Here is a 27,807-nt window from a genome sequence, read left to right on the forward strand (position 1 = left end):
CCAAATATCAACAGTACAGTGATTGAGATTTCTTTTGAGAGCCAAATTTCTTAAACTTAAACTATATAGGTAGGTACACTGTTTATTAACTTAATAAACTTTAATTAAAGTTTTAAGTCTTAATTAAACTATAGGTACACTGAATAAAACTTGATATAATACTTAATAGTGATCTTATTTATTGATAAACATTAAATTGTAAGTCCCTGCCATTTCCCCCTCCCCGTCCGGAGTCCTCATCTGGAGGCCTGGTCTACCTCCATAAAAGCCTATTGGTAGACCTGGCCTCTGGCTGAGTCCCATTGGGAGGCCAGGTCTACCCATTGGCTTTCTTGGCAGTAGACCTGGCCTCCGGAGGCCCTTAGAAGCCAATTGGTAGACCTGGCCTCTGAAGGGGGACTTTTCCCCCCTCCTCGGAGTCCAGGTCTACCGCCAAGAAAGCCAGTGGGTAGACATGGCCTCCTAATGGGACTCAGACGGAGGCCAGGTCTACCAAAGGAAGCCCGCCCCGCCCAACAGCTGATAGGCAGGGGGGGCAGGAACCACTGAGCCGCCCGCCCAGCAATCACACGGCTAGAGGGGAGGGGAGGCTTTAGCCCCCCAACCATTGAGGGCAAGGGAAAGGGGGACCTGGCCATTCTCCACGGCGGGGGGGGGGGGGAGAGACAGCACGCCCGCTCTCTCTCCCTCAGGTGCGCCGGCTCCGCAGCCCGGCTGTCGGCGCGAGCGGGCGCAAGAGCAGGGGCTCCGAACCAAGTTCGGCGAGCCGCACTCAATGGGCCAAAGAGCCGCATGCGGCTCTGGAGCCGCAGTTTTGAGACCCCTGCCCTACCAGAAAATATTTTTGTTAGTCTTTAAGATGCTACTGGACTCTTGCCCTTTTCTACACTGTTTGAAGATAGAATCCTAGAATCGAAGAGCTGGAAGGGACCACCAGGGTCATCTAGTCCAACACCCTGCACAATGCAGGAAATTCACAGCTACCTCCCCCCACCACAAACCCCCAGTGACCCCTACTCCATGCCCAGAAGATGGCCAAGATGCCCTCATGATCCGCCTAAGGTCACAGAATCAGCATTGCTGACAGATGGCCATCTAGCCTCTGCTTAAAAACCTCCAGGGAAGGAGAGCTCACCACCTCCTGAGGAAGCCTGTTCCACTGAGGAACAGCTCTGTTAGAAAATTCAACCTAAATATGGATAACACCATCCCGAGGTACTAAAACAGGCATCTAAAGCTTGTTGTTGCTGTGACAGCGTAAACTCCCAAACGTGCTTGGTTGAGATGTAGTTTGATGACACAGAAGGTTCACAAACATTCCAACTCCTTGGGGATGGGGGGGACTGTCATAATATATGCAGTACAGTTTCTGTGAGGGAAGTTATTTTTAATTTGGGAATTTATATCCCATCTTTTCTCCCCAAAGGAGACTCAAGATGGAAGAGAAGGGCAACGCAGACAGGAAACTGAGGTGAGTCAGCTTACTAAAATATAAATCTTAACGAGTAAGATTGTTCCATGAGGGGATTTTATGAGGGGATTTCAGACGTTGACGATTCTAGTCTGTAAATGACTGGTTATGTGCCGTATAAATAAATTACTGACTGGTCTCTCTTATGCTTTAAGAGCTTTAGATGAGCCCCTGCTCGGTATCCCCTTATCACCATGGATTCCTAACCGCACGCCTAAATCACAAAAATCAGGGACTGAGAGCAACAAAAAAAAGCATTTATGGCTTCTGACCCCTCTCATTTTGTTCCAGATTCCATTGTCCATAGATCAAGTGGTAACAGTTATCGTGAGTGTAAATTGTGATGTTGTATATCGCTGCCCAATTTACATCACAGGTGTGCGTGAGTGGCAGCACTCAACGTAACTGTTAAACATGTAACTATTCTTGCGAGAGATAGAATTAATCACGCAATACAAAGTCCCTCATGATGCCTTAATTGTCCTACTAGAAAAAAATTGATATACAACTCTCAACCCAAAAAAGGGAACTGATTTCAATACTGCTACTGGCAGCAAAATTTCTGATTGCTTCATATTGGAAAAAAGCAAAGATGCCTTCTACTGGGCAGTGGTATGAGAACGCGTGGAACCTTTTAATTTTAGATAAGAATATCTTCACAACTCAAAGTAGCAAATAACTTATCTTACTCTACAAACTTTTTAAATAGATGGCTGCCTTTTGTAGAATATGTGGAGAAGGGGGCATCACAATGTAAACGATAACCACGAAACTATCGTACGATTTGCATTTATTAAGTTCTGCTAACTGAATACAACAAATGGAACAATTTCTGTAAAAAGTACTGATGTATAATATTGGAACATATATTGGAACCATTGAAATATATCTCATCTGTACGATGTTTAACCTACCGTTGTTGTATTTTTATTTTGTTGTTGTTGCTATTATAAAATAAACTTAAAATAAAGAGATTTAAGAAATGCATGTAACTATTCTGATGGTTAGGGAATACAGACCAGGGACTCATCTAAAGATGTTCAAGCATAAAGGGGACCATATGGGGAACATGTAGCTTACCAAGATATGCCTTGCCCCACACTGATGAATTACTACATGGTTTCAAAGCAGATTTGTGCTGGACAGGGGGAAAACCTCAGTTAGCCAGACACATCCCTAGGGCCCAGTCTACCTACCCCATAATAGCAACAAAATCTGAGAGTACAAAAGATCTCCTGGAAAAAAACAGGCTCCTCTTTCCCTGGGACAACCCATGCCCATGGCAGAAAACCAGCCATGAGGCCCCCAAAGGCCACACATCAGCTGCATAGACTGCTGAGGTTCCAGTGCTGGAACAGTACACCCAAACCGTCACTGTAGAACGGCCTGGGCACCCCCCCAGGCAATCTGGTTTTATCTCCGCCCCTACCGCGCAACACAATCCAATTACCAGAATCCTTGCAGCCAAATTTCACGTTAGGATCACAGGCGTGGGTGACTCCCTCGCAGTTCTTCTCGTCACTGGAGTCCATGCAGTCTGTGTCGCCGTCGCAGCGCCAGCGCATGGGGATGCAGAGGGCGTCTAGCCGGCACTGGAACTCGTCTGCGTGGCAGCCCCCGGGCGGGCGCGTGGCTGGGAAGGAAACGGCAGCAAGTTAGCCAAGTCAGAGCGGGCGCTTAGGTCTGGATACCACTAATGCTGCCTTTGGACGAGAAGCCAAGCGGCTAGAATTGGATTCTGGGGAGGAGGTTCCACCTCAAGACCACAGAAACTGGATGGAGGATCCACATTTTATTGAGCTTTAAAATAATATTGATATACCACTTTTCTGATAGCACTCAAAGGTCTTTTATGCATGGCTGTTTCCCTCGCGATCGCCCCTCCGACGACTTTGGGTCTTTGTTTGGATTACGCATGCTGTTTCCAACCGTCAGCTGTCGCCTCGCTCTCCACCTGCATTTGCCAGCGTTTTCAAGGACCTGTTTTATCTCAAATTTGAAAACACGGGGAAAACGCGGGGAAATGCAGGGGGAGAGCGAGGCGACCCCTGACGGTCAGAAACAGCATGCACACTCAAAACAAAGACTTGAAGTCATCGGAGGAGTGACGACAAGTGAAACAACTAAGTATAAAAGACGAAAGAGGTTTACCCTGATTGACTACCATTACTTAATTACAAGAAGTGGGAGTAAGAAGACACTGATGGGGGCTTATGTGTGGGGGTGGGGGAGAGGAATTTAGCAGATTAAATCGCAGTGGACAGTGGCGTCAAGTCACAGCCGACTAATGGCGACCCCCCCCATAGGGTTTTCAAGGCAAGAGACGTTCAGAGGTGGTTTGCCATTGCCTGCCTCCGAGCGGGCTGAGAGAGTTCAAAGAGAACTGTGACTGGCCCAAGGTCACCCAGCAGGCATCACGTGGAGGAGTGGGGAAATCAAACCGGGTTCTCCAGATTAGAGTCTGCCGTTCTTAACCACTTCACAACACTGGCTCTCACAGAATAAATACCAAACAAAATTCTGCCTTCTAGTGTGGAGCTTTTGATACCCTTAAAGATGGAAGGTCTTAACACAGTTTTAATTTAAAAGCAAAAGGAGTGTGCTCATAGAGGGAATTGTTGTCCCTAGTCCCACCTTTGGAACTTTGGGGAAATCTGTTTTCTGTTGGCTGAGCCAAAAGCATTGCCCATTCTGAAGCAGCAAACAAATGTGGTAAGCCAAACGCAGCACCCAGTGCAACGTTTGTGTTTGGGAGAAGTTCAGCTTGCAAATGTCTAAATGCTCTCTCTCTCTCTCACACACACACACACATTTCAAAGCACACCGTTATTGTCTTGTGGGCTTCCCAGGGGCACCTGGTTGGCCACTGTGTGAACAGACTGCTGGACTTGATGGGCCTTGGTCTGATCCAGCAGGGCTTTTCTTATGTTCTTATGTCCATGAAAGGCATTGTTTCCAGGAGTTGCCTCTCTCACCCAAGGAGTTTCTATTTGTGTTTCCATAATCCCAGATATGGAACCAAATTGCCCCTAACTCATTTTTACCTCCTTCCTAACCACTATGCAGCTCCTTCTTAAGAAAATTTTAAATTCTACAACTCCCCTTCCTTCAAAAATCCCTCTAAAACAGGGTTGCGCTTACCTGTAACTACTGTTCATCAGTTCATCTGTGCAGACACATGTGGAAACTGCACATGCGTAAGCTGGCCTGCGCATGTGGAGTTTAAGAACGTAAGAATATAAAAGCCATGCTGGATCAGACCAAGGCCCATCAAATCCAGCAGTCTGTTCACACAGTGGCCAGCCAGGTGCCTCTAGGAAGCCCACAAACAAGACAACTGCAGCAGCATTGTCCTGCCTGTGTTCCTCAGAACCTAAGATAATAGGCATGCTCCTCTGATCCTGGAGAGAATAGGTGTGCATCATGATTAGTATCCGTTTTGACTACTAGCCATGGATACCCCTCTCCTCCATGAACATGTCCACTCCTCTCTTCAAGCCTTCCAAGCTGGAAGCCATCATCACACCCTGGGGCAGGGAATTCCACAACTGGAACGAGTTTGAAATGGATATCAATTCCAGCAGTCTGTTCACACAGTGGCCAATCAAGTGCCTCTGGAAAGCCCACAAAAAGAGACGACTGCAGCAGCATTTCCTGCCTGCATTCCACAGCACCTATAGGCATGCTCCTTTGATCCTGGAGAGAATAGGTATGTATCATGACTAGTATCCGTTTTGATTAGTAGCCATGGATAGCCCTCTCCTCCATGAACATGACAGTTTCCCATGCGGGACTGCACAAGAAGACACACCAAAGAATGTTGCGTTTGGGGGGGGGGATATTTTATACCAACAGCTGGCAGTATTAATTTAGACAGCTTGCTTTGAGCAGCGAATTCTCAATTTTTCGGATGCCGAATTTCGACCTGGGATCTCCGTGAGTACAGCACAAATCACTCCGCGCTCCTCGCACCCTCACCCTGATTGGTGCAGTTAGCGTGGGTCTCGTCGCTGTAGTCTCCGCAGTCGTTATCCCCGTCACAAGTCCAGTGGACGGGGATGCAGCGCCCGCTGTTGCATTTGAACTGGTTGCTGGAGCAGGAATGGCTGCAGCCGGCTTCGTCGCTGTTGTCCCCGCAGTCGTTGTCTGGAAGAGGGAGGAAGAAGGGATCAGAGATGGCTGAGCCCGTCGGAACAGATGTTACCACCCCATGGCTCTTTAAGCCACTTGGGGGGCTAAATCCCCCCCGCAGGTGACAAGCAGGTGGAATGCATTCATTTTGTCATCTGCTCAGAAGGGCGCAGGATATCCCCGCAAGCCTGACTTAATGCCATCTTCCCGCCCCATGCACAGTCCAGCCAAACATGCTCCCCCTTGTCCCAAGAGCAACTGAAAAAAGCAACTAAAGAAGTAAAATAATAATAATGAAAAATGGAAACACAGAAACTGCATAGATCACCTCATGCACCATGGGGAAATGGGGAACGCAAGAGGGGAACTATCACTCTAGCGGGCTTTGAGATCTGTAATAACTGAGTAATTAAATGATGCGCACTTATGCGTGCATGCATTCATGTGCCTATGCACAGTTCTGACCAGACCAGTTCTGACCAGTGTCAGGATGCTGACACTGTTTTCAACGTTTATGGGGCTCAGTTTTCAGAAATCTTTATCTTCATAAGGCTGTGAGCTGAATCAAGTTTTTGCTATTTACTCTGGCATTATCAGAGTTTTTTCTCTGCATATCAAACCCAGAGACCAACAATACTACTCAATTCTAGTAACTTAAATCCCCGTTCCTGCTTCTCTCATTACAGTTTGCACTCCAAAGTCTGGCACAGGGAGGAGCGCACAAAGCAGTTGCCAGCTGAGCTATGGGGACTCGCTAGAATTGGCACCATTATGTACTGAACACTCCAGTTAGACATGGATATGTCCTTCCACATAAAAACAGTGCACGGAATACATGAGTGGTTTCTTTAGAATCTCTTAAAAGCTGCAATCCTAAACCCGCTTACTCAGAAGCAAGTCACACTGACAGCAAAGGGTTGGACCCAGAGTAAGTTTTCCACTGATGTAAGGTACTTCCGCAAGCCGAACACAACTTTCCTGCCTCTTCCTCTCAGGCTACAGCAGCTTCTAGGGGACAGGGGATCCCCGGGAACAGAACTGAGAGGCAAATCAGGCATCTGCAACAGGAAGGAGGAATTAGCGGAAATTACCTCTTCCATTCATGGAAAATTTAGTCTGGATCCAACTCATGGAGACTGCTTCTTAGCAAAAATGCTTAGGACCTGGATTAGCAAAAATGTTTAGGACTTTATTTTCATTACTGCTTATGGCCTGGCTATCATTTGTATGTTTTATGAGAAGCAGCCCCCAATCCCTGTCCAGAAGACCAAAACCTTTCATGTGAGACAATTCAGGTCTTTTACGCATGGCTGTTTCACTCACCGTCATCCCTCCGAAGACCTCGGGACTTTGTTTTGATTATGCATGCCGTTTCCGACTGTCAGAGGTCGCCTCGCTCTCCCCCTGCATTTCCCAGCATTTTACACGTGTTTTCGGGGACCTGTTTAATCTCAAACTTGAAAACACGGGCAAAATGCAGGGAAACGCAGGGGGAAAGCAAGGCGACCACTGATGGTCAGAAACAGCATGCATAATCAAAACAAAGTCATTGGCGGGGTGACCGCAAGGGAAACAGCCACGCATAGAAGTCCTCACATTCCTACCCCTTCTAAACACAACTTTGGGAATCTACAGAGGTTGTCCATGTGAGTGTCTGAGCACATCCTCCGCAAATCTGAGACTGCCAGCGTAAGCCCAAGCAGAGTTACACCCTTTTAAGGCCCCTTATGTTAACGGATTTAGAAGAATGTCACCCTGCTAAGGACTGTGTTGTAAATTTCACAAATTGGGACCTACTTCGGAGTAAATATGCTTAAGAATCTGGCTGCACAAGCCGATCAGGAATCAAGGAGCAGCTGCAGCTTGAGCTAATGTTGCAAAGACATCACGTACTGCGAGTGACTCTAATTCCACTTTTACTGATGCGAATGATGCCGTTTCAATAGAAAAGCACGACCCAGAAAGGCTCCAGGGCTGGTGCATCCAACAGTGGCATTATGAAGGGCCAGAAAAAAATCAAGAACAGGCTGGTTTTGATTTGTTTTGACCAGTCGCTGGAACTGTGCAGGAAAAAAGGGCAGGTGTTTTAGGGAACAGAAACTGAGGAATTGTGGTGCATGTTGATCTATGCACTAACCGGTAGCTTTTGGACAATTCTTTTCGTCAGAGCCATCCCCACAATCCTTTTCTGAAACACAGAAACCAACCAGAGAAGACAGGAGAGTGGGCAGAGTGAACTCACACACCCCACATACACATACATGCACACACAAAATCAGCACCATCACCCCCCAGAAAAGGTCAAGGCAACAAAAGAAATCCAACATGAAAAGGAGAAAGCAGGCATGTGTCAAAGATGGGCAATGTAAAAAAGGTCAACAAAAGAGTCACGTCAAATTCAATAAAGGGAAATCAGAAGCAATGGATGGAGTCAAGACCCCACTTCGCCCTGCCTAGGAGAATGTGATCATGGATTCTGGAGAGGGGGAGGTTGTGGGACCCTCCTCAGGGATACCACAGCCCTCCTCCCTCCGTTTTCAGCCTCTTGTAACCCGTACTGATCAGATTATAATTTTCTACATGTGGTGAGTTCTCATTACGGCAAATCATTCAATTCAGCGACCCTATACCGTCAGCTCTGAAGTGATATAATCCAGGGAAAATATTAAGACTGTGAGCCAGGAGGGGGGGGATCTATCCACCATGTCTCTTGGCAGAAGTTTTACTTGAGGTGTGAGTCCGTTCCTGCGCCCCACCCGTTTCTCTCTATCTGCATCAAGAGAAAGCTCCTATACCCTGGCACCTTCAGAAAAGGGCAATCTAACAAGAGATGGATTGACTCCATCAAGGAAGCCACAGCCCTCAATTTGCAAGATCTGAGCAAGGCTGTCAAACATAGGACATTTTGGAGGACTTTGATTTATAGGGTCGCCATGAGTCGGAAGCACTTCTGACAGCACTTAACACACACACACAATCATGCAATGCCATTAACGAGCCAAGGTTGTGTGTGTGTGCCGTCAAGTCACAGCTAACGTATGGCGACCCCATAGTGTTTTCAAGGCAAGAGATGTTGGGAGGTAGGTTTGCCTCCGCGTAGGCTGAGAGAGTTCGGAGAGTACTGTGACTGGCCCAAGGTCAGCCAGCAGGCTTCACGTGGGGGAGGGGAGAATCGAACCCGGCCCCTCAGATTAGAGTCCCACCACTCTTATTCACCACCACACCGGCTCTCGAGCCCTCAGCCTGACAGGTAAACCTGATTCAAAGCCCATGCCAGCTGAACTTTCACATTATGGGTATCAAAGAGCAGAGCTTCCCATCCCACACAAACAAAGGTGCTGCGTATTGGGACTGAGTCATCTGCTCAGTTAAAGTCTCACCACCTAGCCTATCTGTTCCTTAATAAAGCGATCCTGGAAGATGACTTTGCAAAAGAAAAAACGTCATTTAAAATAAACACGGAGGGAAAAAATAGATAACTTTAGCCGAGTCCTTAGGTGTTTTTCTAACGCAAGCTTCATTCACACAATGCTTCTTTCCATGAGGGTCTCTTAGAGGAGCAAAGGAGATTCACATGAATTGACACAATGCTGCCTTATACTGAATCAGCCCATTGGTCCATCAACATATGAACATATGAAGCTGCCTTATACTGAATCAGACCCTTGGTCCATCAAAGTCAGTACTGTCTACTCAGACTGGCAGCGGCTCTCCAGGGTCTCAGGTAGAGGTCTTTCATATCACCAACTTGCCTAGTCCCTTTAACTGGAGATGCGGGGGATTGAACCTGGGACCTTCCGAATGCCAAGCAGATGCTCTACCACTGAGCCACAGATGCTCCCCAAGGTCATTATTGTCCAATCTGGCAGCAACTCTCCAGGGTCTCAGACAGAGGTCTTTAAACATCATCTGCTACTTGGTCCTTTTAACTGGAGTTGCCTGGGATTGAACCTGGGACCTTCTGCATGCAAAAACAGATGCTCCATCACTGAGCCATGGCCCCTACCCCTACGGACTAGAGACCTCGTAGTACCTTTGGATACAAGGTATACCTCTGGCTCTTATGCACATATGCAGTGAAGAGGTAGTAGGATAAGGTAAACAGATGATATCATGCACAGGCTGCAAACATGGGGGAAATGAGTCCCAGCCCACCCCCTTGCCAAAGAAACCCTCACTCTGTACTCTCTCCTTGATTCTGATCTCACCATTACCACCAGTCTCGGCATGTTCTCATTCAGTAGTGTGGCACTTACCGTTGTCACATCTCCAGTTGATGTTAATGCACCGGCCGTTGTGGCACGTAAACTGGGTCAGAGGGAAGCAGGTTGGGTAGGCTGTAGAGGGAAGACAAGGACAGGAGGCGTTATCAGGGTTTCCACTTATGGGGCGTTTGTGACATGCATATCATACACACAACTCTCCTGGCTTTCTGCAAACTATGCAAAACTAAATTATTCAAGAGGACTTTTCTACACAGGCAACAGACTTGCGCCGTACTAAACGATTCACAAAGTTACTTAGAAAATTATTTTGGAACTGTGGTCTATACCAGGGCTTCTTAAACTTTTTCCACTCGTGACCCTTTTTCACCGGAGAAATGTTTACGCAACCCCAGGTATACAGGTATATAAAAGAGGTATACAAATCAAACATTTACTGATATGGGGTTTGTACTATTTTATGGCCTATTTATGGAATTTAAAAGAACGAATGACTGTTGCAGAATTTTTCGCGACCCCCACTTCAAATTACACGACCCCATATGGGGTTGTGACCCACAGTTTAACCAGCTTTGGTCTGAAGCTAGGATCCAACTATGAAATTTTGCGTCGTTCAGTGTGTCATGTTAACACTTATGCTTTGCTTCAGTCCTGTTTTTAGACTTCTAGTTGGTTCCACAACTCTAATTCTATAGCACTATTGCGCATCCCATCAGTCAAATGTACTGACTCACTCTGTGTAATCTGCCTTGAGTTCAAGTGAGGAAGGACGACTACGGATAACGTAAATAAATAAATAATGATGATAATAATAAATAATAACACTCTTCAGAGAGTTAGGATTGGCTGCAGCTCTCTGTTGAATGCACCCTTAGTGGCAACTGTGGGGTTTGCTGCTACATAAGGGGCGGAATGGCTTGCAATTTGGGGGATCTGCAATTAATCAAGACCATTCAGCCACAAATTCTCTACTCACTATTATCTCATTACATGTAACAGTGGATATGGTAACAACTGGGGGTACATGCAAAAAATCCAGTATGGGTCTAATGCACAAGAACATATTCCAGCACTCACCACACGTGGCTGACTCATCAGAGCGGTCTCCGCAATCATCATCCAAGTCGCAGGTCCAAGACATGGGTATACAACGACCAGTGGCGCAGGAGAACTGGTTGGGAGGGCAGGTGCGAGCTGGGTGGGAAGACAACAGGCAACGAACAAAAGGGGACATGTCAGCGACAGAACCTAAAAAGACTTTCCTGGATTACTGTAATCGGAAACTGTGTCACAACTATATTCCTTCCCTGGCAAGTAGGAAGAAGAAGAAGAGTTGGTTTTTATACCCAGCTTTTCTCTAACTTTAAGGAGTCTCAAAGCAGCTGACAATCACCTTCCCTTCCCCTCCCCACAACAGACACCCTGTGAGGTAGATGGGGCTGAGAGTTTTTTGAGAGAACTGTGACTAGCCCAAGGTCACCCGGCTGGCTTCATGTGTAGGAGTGGGGAAACCAACCCCATTCACCAGGTTAGCGTTCACCGCTCATGTGAAGGAGTGGGGAATCAAACCCGGTTCTCCAGATTAGAATGCGCCGCTCTAATCACAAGGGGCTCACCAGAGCAGGTGGAGTTAGACTCATCTTCGTTGTTCCCGCAGTCATTGTCCCCGTCACACAGCCAGCGGTTGGGAATGCAGCGGTTGTTCTCGCACTTGAAACGGTCCGAGGGGCAGGTGTGCTGATCTGGAGTTTGGGGAGAAAAAAAAGGCAAATGTGATAGAGAAAGTCGGAATATAAAAACCAACTCTTCTTCTTAAGAGAGACTCAAACTGGCTTACAGTCACCTTCCCTTCCCCTCCCCACAACAGACACCCTGTTGAGGTAGGTGGGGCTGAGAGAGCTCTAAGAGAGCTGTGACTTGCCTAAGGTCACCCTGCTGGCTTCATGTGTAGGAGTGGGGAAACCAACCCGGTTCACCAGATTAGCCTCCGCCGCTCATGTGGAGGAGCAGGGAATCAAACCCGGTTCTCCAGATCAGACTCCAACGCTCCAAACCACTGCTCTTAACCACTACACCACATTGGCTCAAACCAAAAGAAAACCAATATATTTTGCAGTGAAAAATCACCCTCTCTTACTATCTCTGTGACAAAGGTCCATCATCTTATTCATTTTAATATTTATTTTATTTTACAGAATTTACGTCCCACCTTTCCGCCCTCACAAGGCACGGGTAACGTTCAAAATTAAAAACCTAGAGGCAAAATACACACGGCAGAGCTCGGGCGCCTCGTCGCTGTTGTCCAGGCAGTCATTGTCTCCGTCGCATTTCCAGCGTTCTTGAATGCAGCGGTTGTTCTTGCAGGCAAACTCCCCAGGCTGGCACTGAGGGGGCGGGATGTAAGAGGGATTGGCTGTCCACGAACAAAACAAAGACGGAGCGTTAGGTGCAGGAACATGCCATAGGAATCAGTGGCATGGACAGAGCGATCGGAACACCTTTCCTGTGTTCCCCCTTCCTGATCCTGGGGAAAAATTATACAAAATGGCTCATTTCTTTCCTTCTGCCAATTTAATCACTTATGTACTTAATTTACACCCCACCTTTGGGACCCAAAGCAGCTTACATCATTCCCCTCTCCTCTGTTTTGACCTCACAGGGTTGTTGTTTAGGCTGAGTGTGAGTTAACTGCGCCAAAGTCATAAAATAATGCATGGTATGGAGAGAGTGGACAGGGAGAAGCTTTTCTCCCTCTCTCATAATACCAGAACATGGGGTCATCTGCTGAAGCTGGAGGGTGAGAGATTCAAAGCAGATAAAAGGAAGTATTTCTTCGCACAACGCCCTGCCCCATGATGTGGTGATGGCTGCCAACTTTGAAGGCTTTAAGAGGGGAGTGGACATGTGCATGGAGGAGAGGGCTATTCACGGCTAAAGGTAAAAATGGATACTGGTCATGATGCATACCTATTCTCTCCAGGATCTGAGAAGTATACCTATTATATTAGGTGCTGTGGAACACAGGCAGGATAATGCTGCTGCAGTCGTCTTCTTTGTGGGCTTCCTAGAGGCACCTGGTCGGCCACTATGTGAACAGACTGATGGACTTGGTGGACCCTGGTCTGATCCAGCATGGCCTTTCTTATGGTCTTATGTCACTCAGCAAGCCTCCATTGCAGAATGTGAAATAGACAGCTTGTCACATAAAGCTGCCTTATACTGAATCAGACCCTCGGTCCATCGAAGTCAGTATTGTCTACTCAGACCAGCAGCGGCTCTCCAGGGTCTCAGGCAGAGGTGTTTCACATCACCTACTCGCCTAGTCCCTTTAACTGGAGATGCCAGGGATTGAACCTGGTATCTTTTGCATGCCAAGCAGATGTTCTACCACTGAGCCACAGCCCCTCCCACAGTCCCCTTCCCCCTCTCCACTACAGCTTCTTGATTTGAGTGGTTATTATTGAACAAATGAACACATGAAGCTGCCTTATACTGAATCAGACCCTCGGTCCATCAAAGTCAGTATTGTCTACTCAGACAGGCAGCGGCTCTCCAGGGTCTCAGGCAGAGAGGTCTTTCACATCACCAACCTGCCTGGTCCCTTTAACTGGAGATGCCGGGGATTGAACCTGGGACCTTCTGCATCCCAAGCAGATGCTCTGCCAATGAGCTATGGCCCTTCTACATGGGTCCCTTGACTCTGGAAATGAACCTTCCCAGGATCAGAAATAACTTCAGGGGCGGGGGGGTGGGGTGTGCACAGTAAAGCTCCGCGTCCACCAGCGCCTTCTCCTTCTATTCAGCTTTGAAACCTAAAGCAAAAAGAAGCCATTATAGAACACAGAACTGCCGCCACGACCCAGCTCCCAGGCCTTTAACAACAGCCTGAGATGCAGAAACCAAGAAGCGAGCGATGCTGCTCCTATCTGTGTCTCCACACCGATAGGATATCGCCTGCTCATTTCCACAGCTCAGGACACGGGGAGCAAAGCCACTGAAAAAGGCGGCAACCCGATTTGTAAGTTCTAACTCAGGCTGCCCCTCCAATTTCATGCATGAAGGAATTGACAAAATGTCAAGAGAAAGCCCATCCATCCTGGCGTCCAGGAAATTTGCCCTAAGGGCACAGACTGGTAAAAAACCAAGCTGAAGATGAAAGTACTGAAGCTGAATTTGGAAATGATCCACTTGCTGCAGAGCAGGCAGAACTAGAGACTGAGAGAGGGTTTAGGCCCCACATGGAACAGGCTCCTCTTAAAAATCCTGGCCTGCTCCTTGGAGCTAATGGGAGAAGAAACCCATCCAGGGACCCCATCTTCCACCAATGTAACAGAAGCCCTTAAAAAAAAAGAGGGCTTGTGGCTTGGTGACAGAGCATCTGGCTTTACATGCAGGAGGTCCTGGATTCGATCCCAAGCATGGCCAGTTAAAAGGATCAGGTAAAAGGCCCCTGTCTGAGAATCCAGAGAGCCACTGTGTTTCATGGTAGACAATACTGACAGTGAAAAAAGGATGGTCTGATTCAGTAGTAAGGCGGCTAGCTTCATGTGTTCAATGATCTTATCCTCGTAAATATGAAATATGATAATTGATGATCTGGCCTGGTCTCACAGTCTTGGGTCTTTTGCCCTCCACACATAGAAATAAAGATACAACACCTGGTCCTCCCAGGTAGTGAGAGCTATTGATCTTATCCTCATAAATATGAAAGCAAGCCCAATGCGAGGACAACTGGCCTCGTCTATGGGAGATGGGGAACTGATCAGACGATGCTTCCACAGTCAAAGTGAAACACATGCGGTGGTCTAGTGACATTTGGTTCAGCGTGAAGAAATAAAAAAGAATATGCGGGGCACTTCAGCCTGGAATGAGCTGCTAATTACCAAACATAAACGGCTAAAAGGTTTGGGAACCGCTGGTCTAGGCAATCTTGCTGCTGGTCACAAGGGCTAACCTGTCCCAATGCCCAATGGTCCAAAGCCATGGGGCATTTTGCGTGGCGTTTCCAGAATATGGGAAGGATTGCTAGAAGAGGCCTTCGAATCCTAAGCAACGACCCTCTCACATTTGTTCTGGGCACAGACGTACCTTGGCAGGTGACAGAGTCCAGTCCCAAAATCTGGTCCTCTGCACAGGCACAGCGTCTGCTTTTGGGAATGGCCAGGCAAAGGCTGCTGCAACCTCCGTTGTTGACTCGGCAGCTGTTGGAGCCAACTGCAGAAAAGGAGAAGAAATTAGAAGAATTACACAACGGTTGTACAAGGGAGAAAGCCCGTCCTTTGATGGCACCCAGGAGGTGGAGGAGGCAGAAACAGACATTTACTCTGTGTTACAAAATGAAGTTCAGAAAGGCCAGGAAATATTTCAGGGAGAGCTAAACAGAATGGACTGTGGTTTTCTTTGGGGCTCAACTTTCAATACTATGCTTTAATCAAGTGGCTCCCGATACTTGTTTGCCAACTCCTAAATATTTAAGATCAGCACAAATTCCCAAGGTGAGAAATTTCTGGTTTTCCCTGCCTCAAAATATTTTAGTTCCAGGGACTTCAAATGTACACAGAATTGGCCTGTTCCTCATAGAACCTCTTTTTCTGAAAGCATTCTTTGATGTCTTTTTCGCTCAACTGCCAATTTCGGGTTAGCCCCCCCCCCCCCCGGGTGTTTTTTAAGCTAACCTCTTCCTTCCCACCCCTTCTGTATTGTTGGGAGAAGCTGGTTTTTATATGCAGAATTTCTCTACCACTTTAAGGAAGACTCAAACTGGCTTACAATCACCTTCCCCTCCCCAGGTAGGTGGGGCTGAGAGAGTGTGACTGGCCCAAGGTCACCCAGCTGGCTTCATGTGGAGGAGCGGGGAAACAAATCCAGTTCACCAGATCAGCCTCCGCCGCTCATGTGGAGGAGTGGGGCATCAAACCCGGTTCTCCAGATCAGAGTCCACCGCTCCAAAAAACCACTCTTAACCACTACACCATGCTGGCTGTCCACATGGCTTCCACTCTGGATACTCTATATAGAGGATTCACTGGAGAGGTATAGCCATGCCTCCTCTCAAGCTGAGGAAGCGTCAGTTCAGAAGGTGGGAGGGGGTGTGGCTCAGCAAAGACAACAGCTGCCCTGCAAACACCAAAATCCCTTGAGAGTTTTTGGAGGCTGATTTTTTTCCCATTGTGCACACTACACATTGGTGCACTACAGCATGAAAACATTTCAGCTTGTTAAAGCTTGAGCCCATAGTGTGGTTTGCGGCATTTAGGCAGCCACCCACATGTTTCACTCCAGATGGGCTTAAAGCTAGCTCTCATTCAATATAATGGGAATCTTTCAATGCAGAAGAAGAAGAGTTAGGTTTTATACCCCGCTTTTCTCTACCTTTTAAGGGCTGGGGCTGGCAGGGAACAGGGAAACCCAGCAGGGAGCAGGGAAACCAACCTGGTTTGCCAGATTGGCCACCGCCACTCATGTGGAGGAGTGGGGAATCAAACCCGGTTCTCCCGATCAGAGTCCACCGCTCCAAGCCACCGCTCTTAACCACTACACCAGGCTGGAAGCCCAGGCTGCACCCTGCAAGCCATAGGCAGCTGGCTTCAAAGGCTTCTGCTGAGACTCAACTACCCCCAACTGCCTTTATTTACACAGATGCACCCTCTGATCTGGAAGTGACCTCTCCGGGAGGACACCTTCACAGCACTCTCAACTCACTGAACTGAGTTAGGCATGCTCTAAAGCATGCTTCTCTCTGAGTTTCCACATCTTTTCAAATTGCCCTGTAACGCCCATACCCATCCTGAGTTAAGCAGCACAAAACCATCAGGGAAAAAGACTAATGGGGGGGGGCGTGGCTCAGTGGTAGAGAATCTGCTTGGCATGCAGAAGGTCCCACGTTCAATCCCCAGCATCTCCAGTTAAAGGGACTAGGCAAGTAGGTGATGTGAAAGGCCTCAGCCTGAGACCCTGGAGAGCCGCTGCCCGTCTGAGTAGACAGTACTGAGTTTGATGGACCAAGGGTCTGGTTCAGTACAAGGCAGCTTCATGTGTTCATCCCGAAACAGGGCTGTGCACTTTACATGCAAATCCAAGTAACTATAAACAGGGGCGCCATTGTTCAATAACGGCCTTTAAGAAGAAGAAGAAGAGTTAGTTTTTATATGCCGACTTTCTCTGCCCCTGAAGGGAGAATCAAACCAGCTTACAATCACCTTCCCTTCCCCTCCCCACAACAGACACCCTGTGAGGTAGGTGAGACTGAGAGAGTGTGACTAGCCCAAGGTCACCCAGCTGGCTTTGTGTGTAGGAGCGGGGAAACAAATCCAGTTCACCAGATTAGCTTTCGCCGCTCATGTGGAGGAGTTGGGGGGGGGGAATCAAACCCTGTTCTCCAGATCAGAGCCCACTGCTCCAAACCACTGCTCTTAATCACTACACCACACTGGCTCTCCTGGCTTTAAGTGTCACAGCAATGCATGGGAGACCCCAATTCAAAAGCCCCTATCTGCAGAGTGTGTCCTGGCCCTAAGAGCAAGGTGGCTGGCCCTCAAAGACTAAGCCGCGCCCATCTCGCCATGCACCTTGTTGTTGCTGCGCATCATACATGCGGATCTCAAAGATTGGCGGGCGCTCGTTGCGCAGGAGCGTGACAGCCTTGGTGACCTGATCCATCCGGTAGATGCTGCCGCTCCGGTACTCGGTCCAGAAGAGGAACTTGCCATAATGGCACAATCCAAAGGCATGGTTCAGCTCATTACCATCGTACACAATCTGCGCGAGGAGAAAGAGACACACACACACAAACATTCACCGAGGACCTTTCCAAATGCCATAACTCACCCCGGGGGGGAGTGTTATGCGCCGTCAAGTCGCTTCCGACTCATGGCGACCCTATGAGTCAGTGTCCTCCAAAATATCCTATCTTTGACAGCCTTGCTCAGGTCTTGCAAATTGAGGGCCGTGGCTTCCTTTATTGAGTCAGCCCATCTCCTGTTGGGTCTTCCTCTTTTCCTGCTGCCTTCAACATTTCCTATCATGATTGTCTTTTCCAGTGACTTTTGTCTTCTCATAATATGTCCAAAGTACAACAGCCTCAGTTTAGTCATTTTAGCTTCTAGGGTCAGTTCAGGCTTGATTTGATCTATAACCCACTGATTTGTTTTTTGGCAGTCCAGGGTATCCCTTACACTCTCTTCCAACACCACATTTCAAAGGAATCTACTTTCTTCCTGTCAGCTTTCTTCACTGTCCAGCTTTCACACCCATACATAGTAATAGGGAATAAGATGGCATGAATTAACTTGATCTTGGTGCTCAGCAACACATCCTTACACCCAGGGGTAGCCAACAAAAAACCATCCAAATATCTTTCTGGGCTTTATGTTTCATGCTTTTGTTGCTGGGAGATTCCTAGCTGCTTCCGCAAGGAGGTTTTCTCTGCTTTGGCTCACAAACCGCAGCAAGTTTTTACATTTGGAGAATCCACAAGACGTTATGCTGTAGCTGTCCTTTCCCTGTCCACAGTACACTCTTGTCCAAATGTGCTTGAGCACATTGCCCAAATGTGCTTGAGCACAAATGTGTTTGAGCACATTCTAAGTGTATTATCGTACCCTCCTGATAGGAACCATCTTCCTGCCATCAGCCCCTCACAACCACCTCCCAGCTGTGCCACCAGGGGGCTTTTTGAGGGATTTTTTAAAAAGATAGTTGCTATAGCTCTATGATGCTATATCACTATAGCAATTACCAGTTTTTTTAAAAGCTCTCCAGTGGTACAGTGGGGGGAGGGAATTCATGGAAAATGGTGGCCAAGAGGGGCTGGTGGAGGAAAGTATGCAGAAAACTCATGTGTGGAAAAACAACATTGCAAATACGTACGCCTTCGCTGGTGATGAAAGCAAAACAGAGAATCTTCACCGTGTGGAAGCAGCCCCTGTGAACCATCACTCAAGTTGCTAATCTGTGTACATGCTCCAGCACTCAGTTGACTAAATACCCTGTCAATTTTAAGGGGGCTTTACGGAGACCTTTTCTTCTTTGGCAGGCAGTACACTTCTTCAATTATACCTTCGATAATTAAAAATGGTAAATATTCACTCCTCGACCTCCCTGTAGCCAGCCTATCACAGCTCCTTTTGTAGGGGCATGGACGCTGATAGCCACTGCTACTATTGGCAAAACACAGAGCGGAATCATCATTATCCTCTTCGGGACAGACCATCTTCTGGCATCAGGCCCAGAGACAGGGAGAAGGAATAAACATTGCTCATTCATAGTCAGCACAGAAACACAGGGCCATCAGACATGTATGCCCTGTATAAAACTGCTTGGCAGGATACAGGAGTGGGTGGATAAGCGGGGCGGGGGGCTGGCAGATGTAAGGTAATTTAAGATAATCCAACAGCATTATTTCTCGAGCGGTGAGTTGTCAAAGCCTTTTGTGAGCGCTGCTACAAATCGTATCAATCATCCGCAGCTTCCCGAGCAAAGACAAATGTTCGCTGAACGCATCCCAATTAATGAGCACAGTAGGCAAGAAAATGTTAATAGAATAATTGGACATAATGAACAATAGAGTAGATATACATCAACCAGTGACATGCTACTGAAGAAGCTCTCTATATTACGCAGCTAAAGCAGCATATTACAATGCTCTGTACTGACACAATTAAAAGCAGATTAGTGAAGTGTTCTTTTAACAGTCTTAACGTGCAGCGCTTGGTATTTGCTTTCTGTTTGCAAGCCGATGTGTATTAGTTTATTATTATTCATGGCCAACTGTTCCCTTATTTTCTGACACACAATGATCTACATGAACTTAAGGGGTGTCCTGGAGAATGGTTTTACGATATGAATTGTTTTTAATTTAGTTTTTACTGCAGTTTTTTAAATGTAGTATCGTATGTTTTATCGTTCCCCTAAAGAACTTGGATTGCCCTCCTAACACTATGGATATACAAGCGGCAGCATTAAGAAGCTTGCTTTTTACCATCCGTCTTAGCATTACAAATCAGAATAGAATTTAAAAAAATATATTTTCAAGATTTGTTAATCTTTTGCATCATGGTTCCCATGAGATCCCCCGCCCCACGGGTCTTCTCTTGCACACTTTGCCCTGGTCAGGAAGGTTCCCACACTTCTGTCATCCCAATTCCCAAGAAAGGAGACATCAAAGACTGCAGCAGCAATCGGACCATTGCTTTAATTTCTCACACAAATAAAGTGATGCTCAAAATCTTACAACAATGTTACCATATATGGAATCAGAAATGCCTGATGTTCAAGCTGAATTTAGAAAAGGAAGAGGCACTAGAGATCATATTATAAATTTACATTGGTAACTGGAGCATTCAAGAGAATTTTAGAAGAAAATCAGCTTGTGTTTTATAGATTAAAGCAAAGTTTTGACTGAGTGGATCATGAAAAACTATGGCTGGTTTTAAAAGAAATGGGTGTGCCACAACATAGTCGTTTTGATGCGCAACCTGTACTTTGGACAAGAGGCCAAGGTTAGGACAGAATATGGAGAAACAGAATGGTTTCCAATTGGCAAAGGTGTTAGACAAGGATATATTTTATCTCCCTATCTCTTCAATCTGTTTGCAGAACATATAATTAGGAACACTGGATTACATTAAAATGAAGGTGGAGTGAAAATTAGAGGGAGGAACATTAACAATTTGAGATATGCCGATGATACTCCATTACTAGCAGAAAATAGCGAAGACTTGAAATGACTACTGCTGAAAGTTAAAGGAGAAAGTGCCAAAGCAGGACTACAGCTGAACATCAAGAAGACAAAAGTAATGACTACAGAAGAATTACACATGTTTAAGGTTGACAATGAGGAAATAGTTCAAGACTTTCTATTCCCTGGCTCCATCAACCACCAAAAGGGAGACTGCAGCCAAGAAATGGAGATTGAGACTGGAAGGAGCAGCCATGAAGGAGCTAGAAAAGATTCTTGTGTTAGGATGTGTCACTGGCCACCAAGATCAAGTTAATTCATGCCATCGTATTCCTTATTACTATATATGGGTGTGAAAGCTTGACAATGAAGAAAGCTGACAGGAAGAAAGTAGATTCCTTTGAAATGTGGTGTTGGAGGAGAGTGTTACAGATACCATGGACTGCCAAAAAAACCCAACAACAAATCAGTGGGTTATAGATCAAATCAAGCCTGAACTGACCCTAGAAGCTAAAATGACTAAATTGAGTCTATTGTACTTTGGTCACATTATGAGAAGACAAGAGTCACTGGAAAAGACAATCATGCTAGGAAAAATTGAAGGCAGCAGGAAAAGAGGAAGACCCAACAAGAGATGGATTGACTAAAGGAAGCCACAGCTCTCAATTTGCAAGACCTGAGCAAGGCACTTAAAGATAGGACATTTTGGAGGACACTGATTCATAGGGTCACCATGAGTTGGAAGCAACTTCACGGCACTTAACACACACAGTCCTATTGCTTTGTTAATTGGATGTCTTATGCTGTCTGAATGAATTGTTATTTTTACTCTGTCATCCACCATGCATCTCAGTGAAAAAGTCACATTATTAATGAAATAAATAAATATTTTTTTAAAAAAACTTTTGGTTTGGTTGGGTTTTTTTTATATATGCCGACTTTCTCTACCACTTAAGGAAGAATCAAACCGGCTTACAAACACCTTCCCTTCCCCTTCCCACAACAGACACCCTGTGAGGTAGGTGGGGCTGAGAGAGTGTGACTTGCCCAAGGTCACCCAGCTGCCTTCATGTGGAGGAGTGGGGAAACATATCCAGTTCACCAGATAAGCCTCTGCCGCTCATGTGGAGGAGTGGGGAATCAAACCCAGTTCTCCAGATCAGACTCCACCGTTCCAAACCACTGCTCTTAACCACTACACCATGCTGGCTCTCTTTTCCTTATGTATCCACAGATCTTTCCAGCCTTAGAAGCAAATGGAAGGGACATTCGCAGGTGTGAGAGAAGGAGACGTCACTAACCTTGCGTTCTGTGCCATTCAGAAAAACCATCTCGATCCGGTCGTAAAATGCATCCACCCAGTACAGCACCTTTGCCGGGATGTCCAGACTCAGTCCGTTGGGCCACAGGACAGTCTTAGAAGTGATAAAGACGTTTCGGTTGGAGCCGTCCATCCAAGCCCTTTCTATCTTCCCCCTCTTGCTATCCTTGGGGTCTTCCTCCCAATCGGTCCAATACATCCATCTGAAAAATGAATTGCAGCATTTATTTATTCTATTATTCCTTATGTTCAGTGGTTCAAAATGATGGACTCCCCAGGGCTGAAAAGGGACAAAGGATAAGGATTAGGATTAGGATAAGGATAAAGAAAGGAGAAGGAGAAGGAGAAGGAGAAGGAGAAGGAGAAGGAGAAGAAGGAGAAGAAGAAGAAGAAGAAGAAGAAGAAGAAGAAGAAGAAGAAGAAGAAGAAGAAGAAGAAGAGGAGGAGGAGGAGGAGGAGGAGGAGGAAGAGGAGGAGGAGTTGGTTCTTATATGTTGACTTTCTCTACCGCTTAAGGGAGACTCAAACCAGCTTACAATCACCTTCCCTTCCCCTCCCCACAACAGACACTCTGGGAGGTAGGTGGGGCTGAGAGAGCTCTAAGAGAGCTGTAACTTGCCCAAGGTCACCCAGTTGGCTTCATGTGTAGGAGTGGAGAAACCAATCCAGTTCACCAGATTAGCCTCCGCCACTCATGTGGAGGAGCGGGGAATCAAACCCGGTTCTCCAGATCTGAGTCCACCGCTCCAAACCACCGCTCTTAACCACTACACCACGCTGACTCTCCATATCCTGAAAATTCTTAGCTCACCATAGATGATAATTTTTCTGCCCCTAAGCATTTCTCCCTTGCTCTAACCAAGGTGATTACTAACAAAATTTCTGGCAGGTGTACAAGCTTTCGTAACTCACAGCTCACTTCTTTAGATACCAGTGACTCACGAAAGCTCACACCCTGCCAGAAATTGTGTTAGTCTTTAAAATGCTACTGGACTCTTGCTCTTTTCTACTGCTACAGAAAGACTAACACGGCCACCCATTGTGATCTATCAAGATGATAACATTGTGTATTATTCCTCTGCATCCTGACTTTCTTTCAAGTGGTAAATTGCTGTTCAGAGACACCATTTCTGTGTGTGTGTTTGCTTGCTGTCAAGTCACAGCTGACTTGACGGGATCCCGTTAGGGTTTTCAAGGCAAGAGATGTGCAGAGGTGGTTTACCACTGCCTGCCTCTGCATCATGACCCTGGTATTCCTTGGAGGTCTCCCATCCAAATATTTGCCAGGGTCGACCCTGCTTAGTTTCCAAAATCTGACCCAGATCTGGCTAGCCTGGGGCTATCCAGGTCAGGGCTTATGTGTGGCAGGACTAGATATCACACCAAATCCATTTGCTTCTGTTTTTAAACAAGGGATACCTGGTGTGTGCTAATAACACTGCTACAAATTATGAGGTACCGGAAAAAAAAAAAAAACACCCTGCAATGAAGTTCTTACAATTTAGTACTGATTTTGGGGTCGTACTTTTTTGGAGTTTGTTTTGTAATTCAAGTGGGCATTTAAACACCCCCAAGAATGGCATTTAAAGACTGCGGTGATCTTCTGCATGCCAGCTTCTTCGTCCTGCTCATGTTGATACTGGCCACTGTGGCAAAAAAAGGGACTTGGCAAGAGACCAGACCTTGAACAACTGACATAGAGAAAATCGAGAGAACCAGAAAAGAGCCAGAGAAGTTCGACGGGGAGAACTCCCTGCAAGAGTAACTTTGATGACGGGTACAGGTCGCTCCCCTCCCTTCCGCAGTAACAAGTTCAGTTCAAAACCCCTGCCCTGTTCACTGCCTTGTATTAATAAATCAGTGTGTCTAATTCGATCCATGCAGACATCTTGCTGTGCAATGCCTGATAAGCACCGCGCGAACAGCTTCAGACACATGCAAGCTGACAGGTCAGTCGATACGAGGATCTGACCAGTGTCACTTGGACTCCAGGACCTTGGACTTATAGAATCACAGAATCATAGAGGTGGAAGGGACCACCAGGGTCATCTAGTCCAACCCCCTGCACCATGCAGAGAATTCTAAACTACCTCCCCCCACACACACACACACAGTGACCCCTACTCCATGACCAGAAGATGGCCAAGATGCCCTCCCTCTCATGATCTGCCTAAGGTCATAGAATCAGCATTGTTGACAGATGGCCATCTAACCTCTGCTTAGAAACCTCCAGGGAAGGAGAGCTTACTACCTCGGGAAGTGGTAAGGTCTCCTTCCCTGGAGGTTTTTAAGAAGAGGTTAGGTGGCCATCTGTCAGTAATGTTGATTCTATGACCTTAGGCAGATGATGAGAGGGAGGGCATCTTGGCCATCTTCTGGTCACTGGGTGTGTGTGGAGGGGGGAGGTAGTTGTGAATTTCCTGCATTGTGCAGGGGATTGGACTAGATGACCCTGGTGGGCCCTTCCAACTCTATGATTCTATACCTCCCGAGGAAACCTGTTCCACTGAGGAACCGCTCTAACAGTTAGAAAATCCTTCCTAATGTCTAGACGGAAACTCTTTTGATTTAATATCAACCCGTTGGTTCTGGTCCAGCCTTCTGGGGCAACAAAAAACAACTCTGCACCATCCTCTATATGATAGCCTTTCAAGTACTTTACTTAAGCAATACGTTTCCTGACCCCTATCTTGACTTGGTGAGGAAGAAGGACAACCAGAGCACAAAAATGGACTAGCAGTACAAGAAGGAAATGGTGCAGTCGACGGGGATAAAATTTACCCTCCTTTCCTTGGCCCCCACTGTGCTTCTGGAGACAGAGCACTGATGAGTGAGTGCACATTGTAATTCCTCCCCCCCTGCTGGGCCTGTCTGAGCGGCAACTAGGAGCAGGTCGTGCCTTTCAATCCCGCAGGGACCGGCAGCCCAGGAGACGCCTGTGTACAAGCAGACAGCACTCTGGGAGTGAAGGCTTTGGGGAGTCAACACAGTGGGAATCAAAAAAGAAAGGAAAAGCGCCCTTCCCATTAAGCAGAAATTCTCCGACCCACATAACAATCAAGCTGGTCACAGAACTGTCAGCGTTTAGAAAGTGGGGCCAAAGCTCCAGAAGCTGCCAGCAGAAAGCACTAATTATGTGGCTTCCCAGCAGCCATTTCGGACCTAAAGGTAAAGAAAAGTCCCCTGTGCAAGCACCGGGTCATTCCTGACCCATGGGGTGACATCACATCCCAACATTTCCTAGGCAGACTTCATTTACAGGGTGGTTTGCCAGTGCCTTCCTCAGTCATCTTCCATTTACCGCCAGCAAGCTGGGTACTCATTTTACCAACCTCAGAAGGATGGAAGGCTGAGTCAACCTTGAGCCAGCTACCTGAAACCGACTTCCGTTGGGCTCGAACTCAGGTCATGAGCACAGCTTGGATGGCAGTACTGCAGCTTACCACTCTGTGCCACGGGGCTCCTATTTCTCACCTAGGGGGAATTTATTTCTGGGGTGAACCTGCGTGGGGTGACAGCCAGGCAGGTGGGGAGGATTTGGTGGGGAGAGGGTGAAATCACTCCTTCCTGTGTCTTGTGACAAATTATGGTACTTCGCTTCAAAGGGGCCATGAGGCTCCTGTTTATCTGTGCTGCAAAGGCCCTCAACACAGCTACCCCCTGGAATAAACAGGACTGATAGGTTTGCACAGAGAACTGCTCCTCACCACGTTCCAAACATAAACTGAACAGCGCCAGCGTTCTTGAAAACAGATGGATTTTATTGGAAGCATACAAGGATGAGCGTGGATTCGCCGGCCTGTTTATATCTGTGCGCTTGTTCATTTGGAAAAAGCATAATGCAGCACCCAATCGTTTTGGAAGGGGAATTGGCTGGCTTTTTGTGAAATGGAAAAAACGTTCATGATTGTATAAAGGTATAGCCTGCCAGGTTTTCACAGCTACGCTTTGGAGTTTTCTTTGTTTATGAAGATATTCTTTCCTAAAGAAGGTCTAATTGCAAAGGGAGATAAATACCAATTCCAAAGGAAGTGTGTTAAAAGAGAAGTTTATGAAAGAAGATTTGGGGAGGGGGGGGATGCACAGACTCGGAAAGTTTGTAAAAGTCTGCTGAAGAGCTTTTACAAAGGAAGTCTGCAAAAAGAGACTTTGAATCCCCACTCTGCCAAGGAAACTCCCTGGGTGACCTTGAGCCAATCACACTCTCTCAGCTTTACCTACATCATAGGGTTGTTGTGAGGATAAAATGGAGGAGAACGATGTAAGCCACTTTGGGTCCCCACTGGGGAGAAAAGCAGGGTATCTATCTATCCATCTAGCCATCTATCTATCCATCTAGCCATCTATCTATCTTGCATTTTATCAAACATACATTATACATTTTATCAAAAATGTCTGTCTGTCTGTCTATCTTGCATCTTATCAAAATACATTATACATTACATCAAAAATGTCTGCCTGCCTGCCTAGATCAGTGGTTCCCAAAGTGGGCAGTACCACCCCCTGGGGGACAGTGGGATTACTTAGGGGGGCACTAAGAGGCAAGGGGGCAGCAAGGGGGTGCTAGAGGTGGGCCCCTTTGACTGTGTTGTTGGATAGGGGGCGCTGGGGTTGAGCTTGTGAAACCAAGGGGGCAGTGGCCCGAAAAGTTTGGGAACTATTGGGAGGGAGGGAGGGAGGGAGGGAGGGATGGAGGGATGGAGGGATGGACAGATAGATAGACAGATAGACAGACAGACAGACAGATATTTTTGATATAATGTATTCATGTAAAATTACGAAGTTCCATATATAGTACGATGTTGGCAGTCTGAAATTATGTCTGTGCAGTTTGTCTGTGTTTATAATTTGGCACTTTCAGAGATTAGCCTCTATTGTTTTATTACAGGAACAAATTGGACATTTGCCTCTAAAAAGCCTGAATCAAAAACAAACATTCTAGCCAATCTATCCTGCGTTCGGTCCCATCCCCTCCATTATGTACTACAATGCAATCTTACGTACTTGAATGGCTCAGCCATCCGAGCTGACACTAAGTGCCAATTACGAAATGCTACAAGTGATATAAAATCACATGGCGGCTAGCATGGAATTAGAAATCTGGCGTCGTCGGTGATTCTTCTCTCAAACCCCCTTTCAACGGCTGCGAAAAGCAGTCTCCCCACCCCAAGTGCTTTTGGGAATAGCACAGGCCACACCCACCCGTTCAAAGGGTCCACCACAATGGCTCGAGGGTGAGTCATCTTTCCTTCAATCAGGGTCTTCCTGGTCTGTGCGGCTTTCTGCAGCCGGGCGACGCTGATGGTCTTTTTGGGGCCGTCGTCAGTCCAGTAGAGATTGTTGCCCATCCAGTCCACAGCGATGCCTTCCACGTTGTGAATTCCTGGAACGAGTTAATGTCAACAAATGCGCTCAGTCGAGGCCGAGCATGCCAGGGGGGGGGGGACGCGTCAGACACCAGGGACGGAAGCGAAAGCGACAGGACCATACGAATGGTGCCATGCGCTCCGCTGTGAGATCTCGTACTGAAGCAGACAGGGCACCTGCTTCGAAAGATGCCAAGCGAGAACAAAAGATAGAACCTTACTTACTTTAACGGTAGTGTTCACATGGCCAGTGCGGCCCTGAACCATGTCACACTGAGATCAAAATAAGAAAAAAGTAACTATCTAACTAGCCCATAAAGAAATTAATATTTTTTTTAATGTTAATTGTCTGGGAAAGAAATTTGGCGGCTGCCAATGTAGTATTAAAATGCACCCCTGCGAAAATAACCCTCAAATTGTCCAATTTGGAGACAGATTCCCGGATAAAAGGCTAAAAGACAGAACCAAGCAATCAGGTACATACCCACAGATAGTATGAAGAAATTTAAAACAGATTAAAAAATAAAACTTGTGCGGCGTTCTCCTTTCTGGTACCTACCAGTTGGCCTAGAGCCTGAAGGGGAGAATGTGCGTCAATATTCAATCACTACTGAGAT

The 27,807-nt window shown here is 46.8% G+C and overlaps 1 protein-coding gene across 1 annotated transcript in view; it reads right to left on the reverse strand.

Moving 5' to 3' along the window:
• LRP1 (LDL receptor related protein 1) overlaps positions 1–27,807 on the reverse strand; it is a 400,693-nt gene that overhangs the window by 122,083 nt on the left and 250,803 nt on the right. The window contains exons 13-22 of the mRNA XM_056867046.1: positions 27,027–27,207; positions 21,805–22,027; positions 17,394–17,583; positions 14,914–15,039; positions 12,098–12,238; positions 11,442–11,567; positions 10,903–11,019; positions 9,859–9,939; positions 5,450–5,617; positions 2,922–3,104 (exon numbers count right to left, since the gene is read on the reverse strand). Coding sequence (XP_056723024.1) covers positions 2,922–3,104; positions 5,450–5,617; positions 9,859–9,939; positions 10,903–11,019; positions 11,442–11,567; positions 12,098–12,238; positions 14,914–15,039; positions 17,394–17,583; positions 21,805–22,027; positions 27,027–27,207 — 1,536 coding nt within the window. The remainder of the gene's footprint in view (positions 1–2,921; positions 3,105–5,449; positions 5,618–9,858; positions 9,940–10,902; positions 11,020–11,441; positions 11,568–12,097; positions 12,239–14,913; positions 15,040–17,393; positions 17,584–21,804; positions 22,028–27,026; positions 27,208–27,807) is intronic.

The sequence above is a fragment of the Euleptes europaea genome, chromosome 1, assembly GCF_029931775.1.
Source record: "Euleptes europaea isolate rEulEur1 chromosome 1, rEulEur1.hap1, whole genome shotgun sequence".
NCBI classification, from domain to species: Eukaryota; Metazoa; Chordata; class Lepidosauria; order Squamata; family Sphaerodactylidae; genus Euleptes; species Euleptes europaea.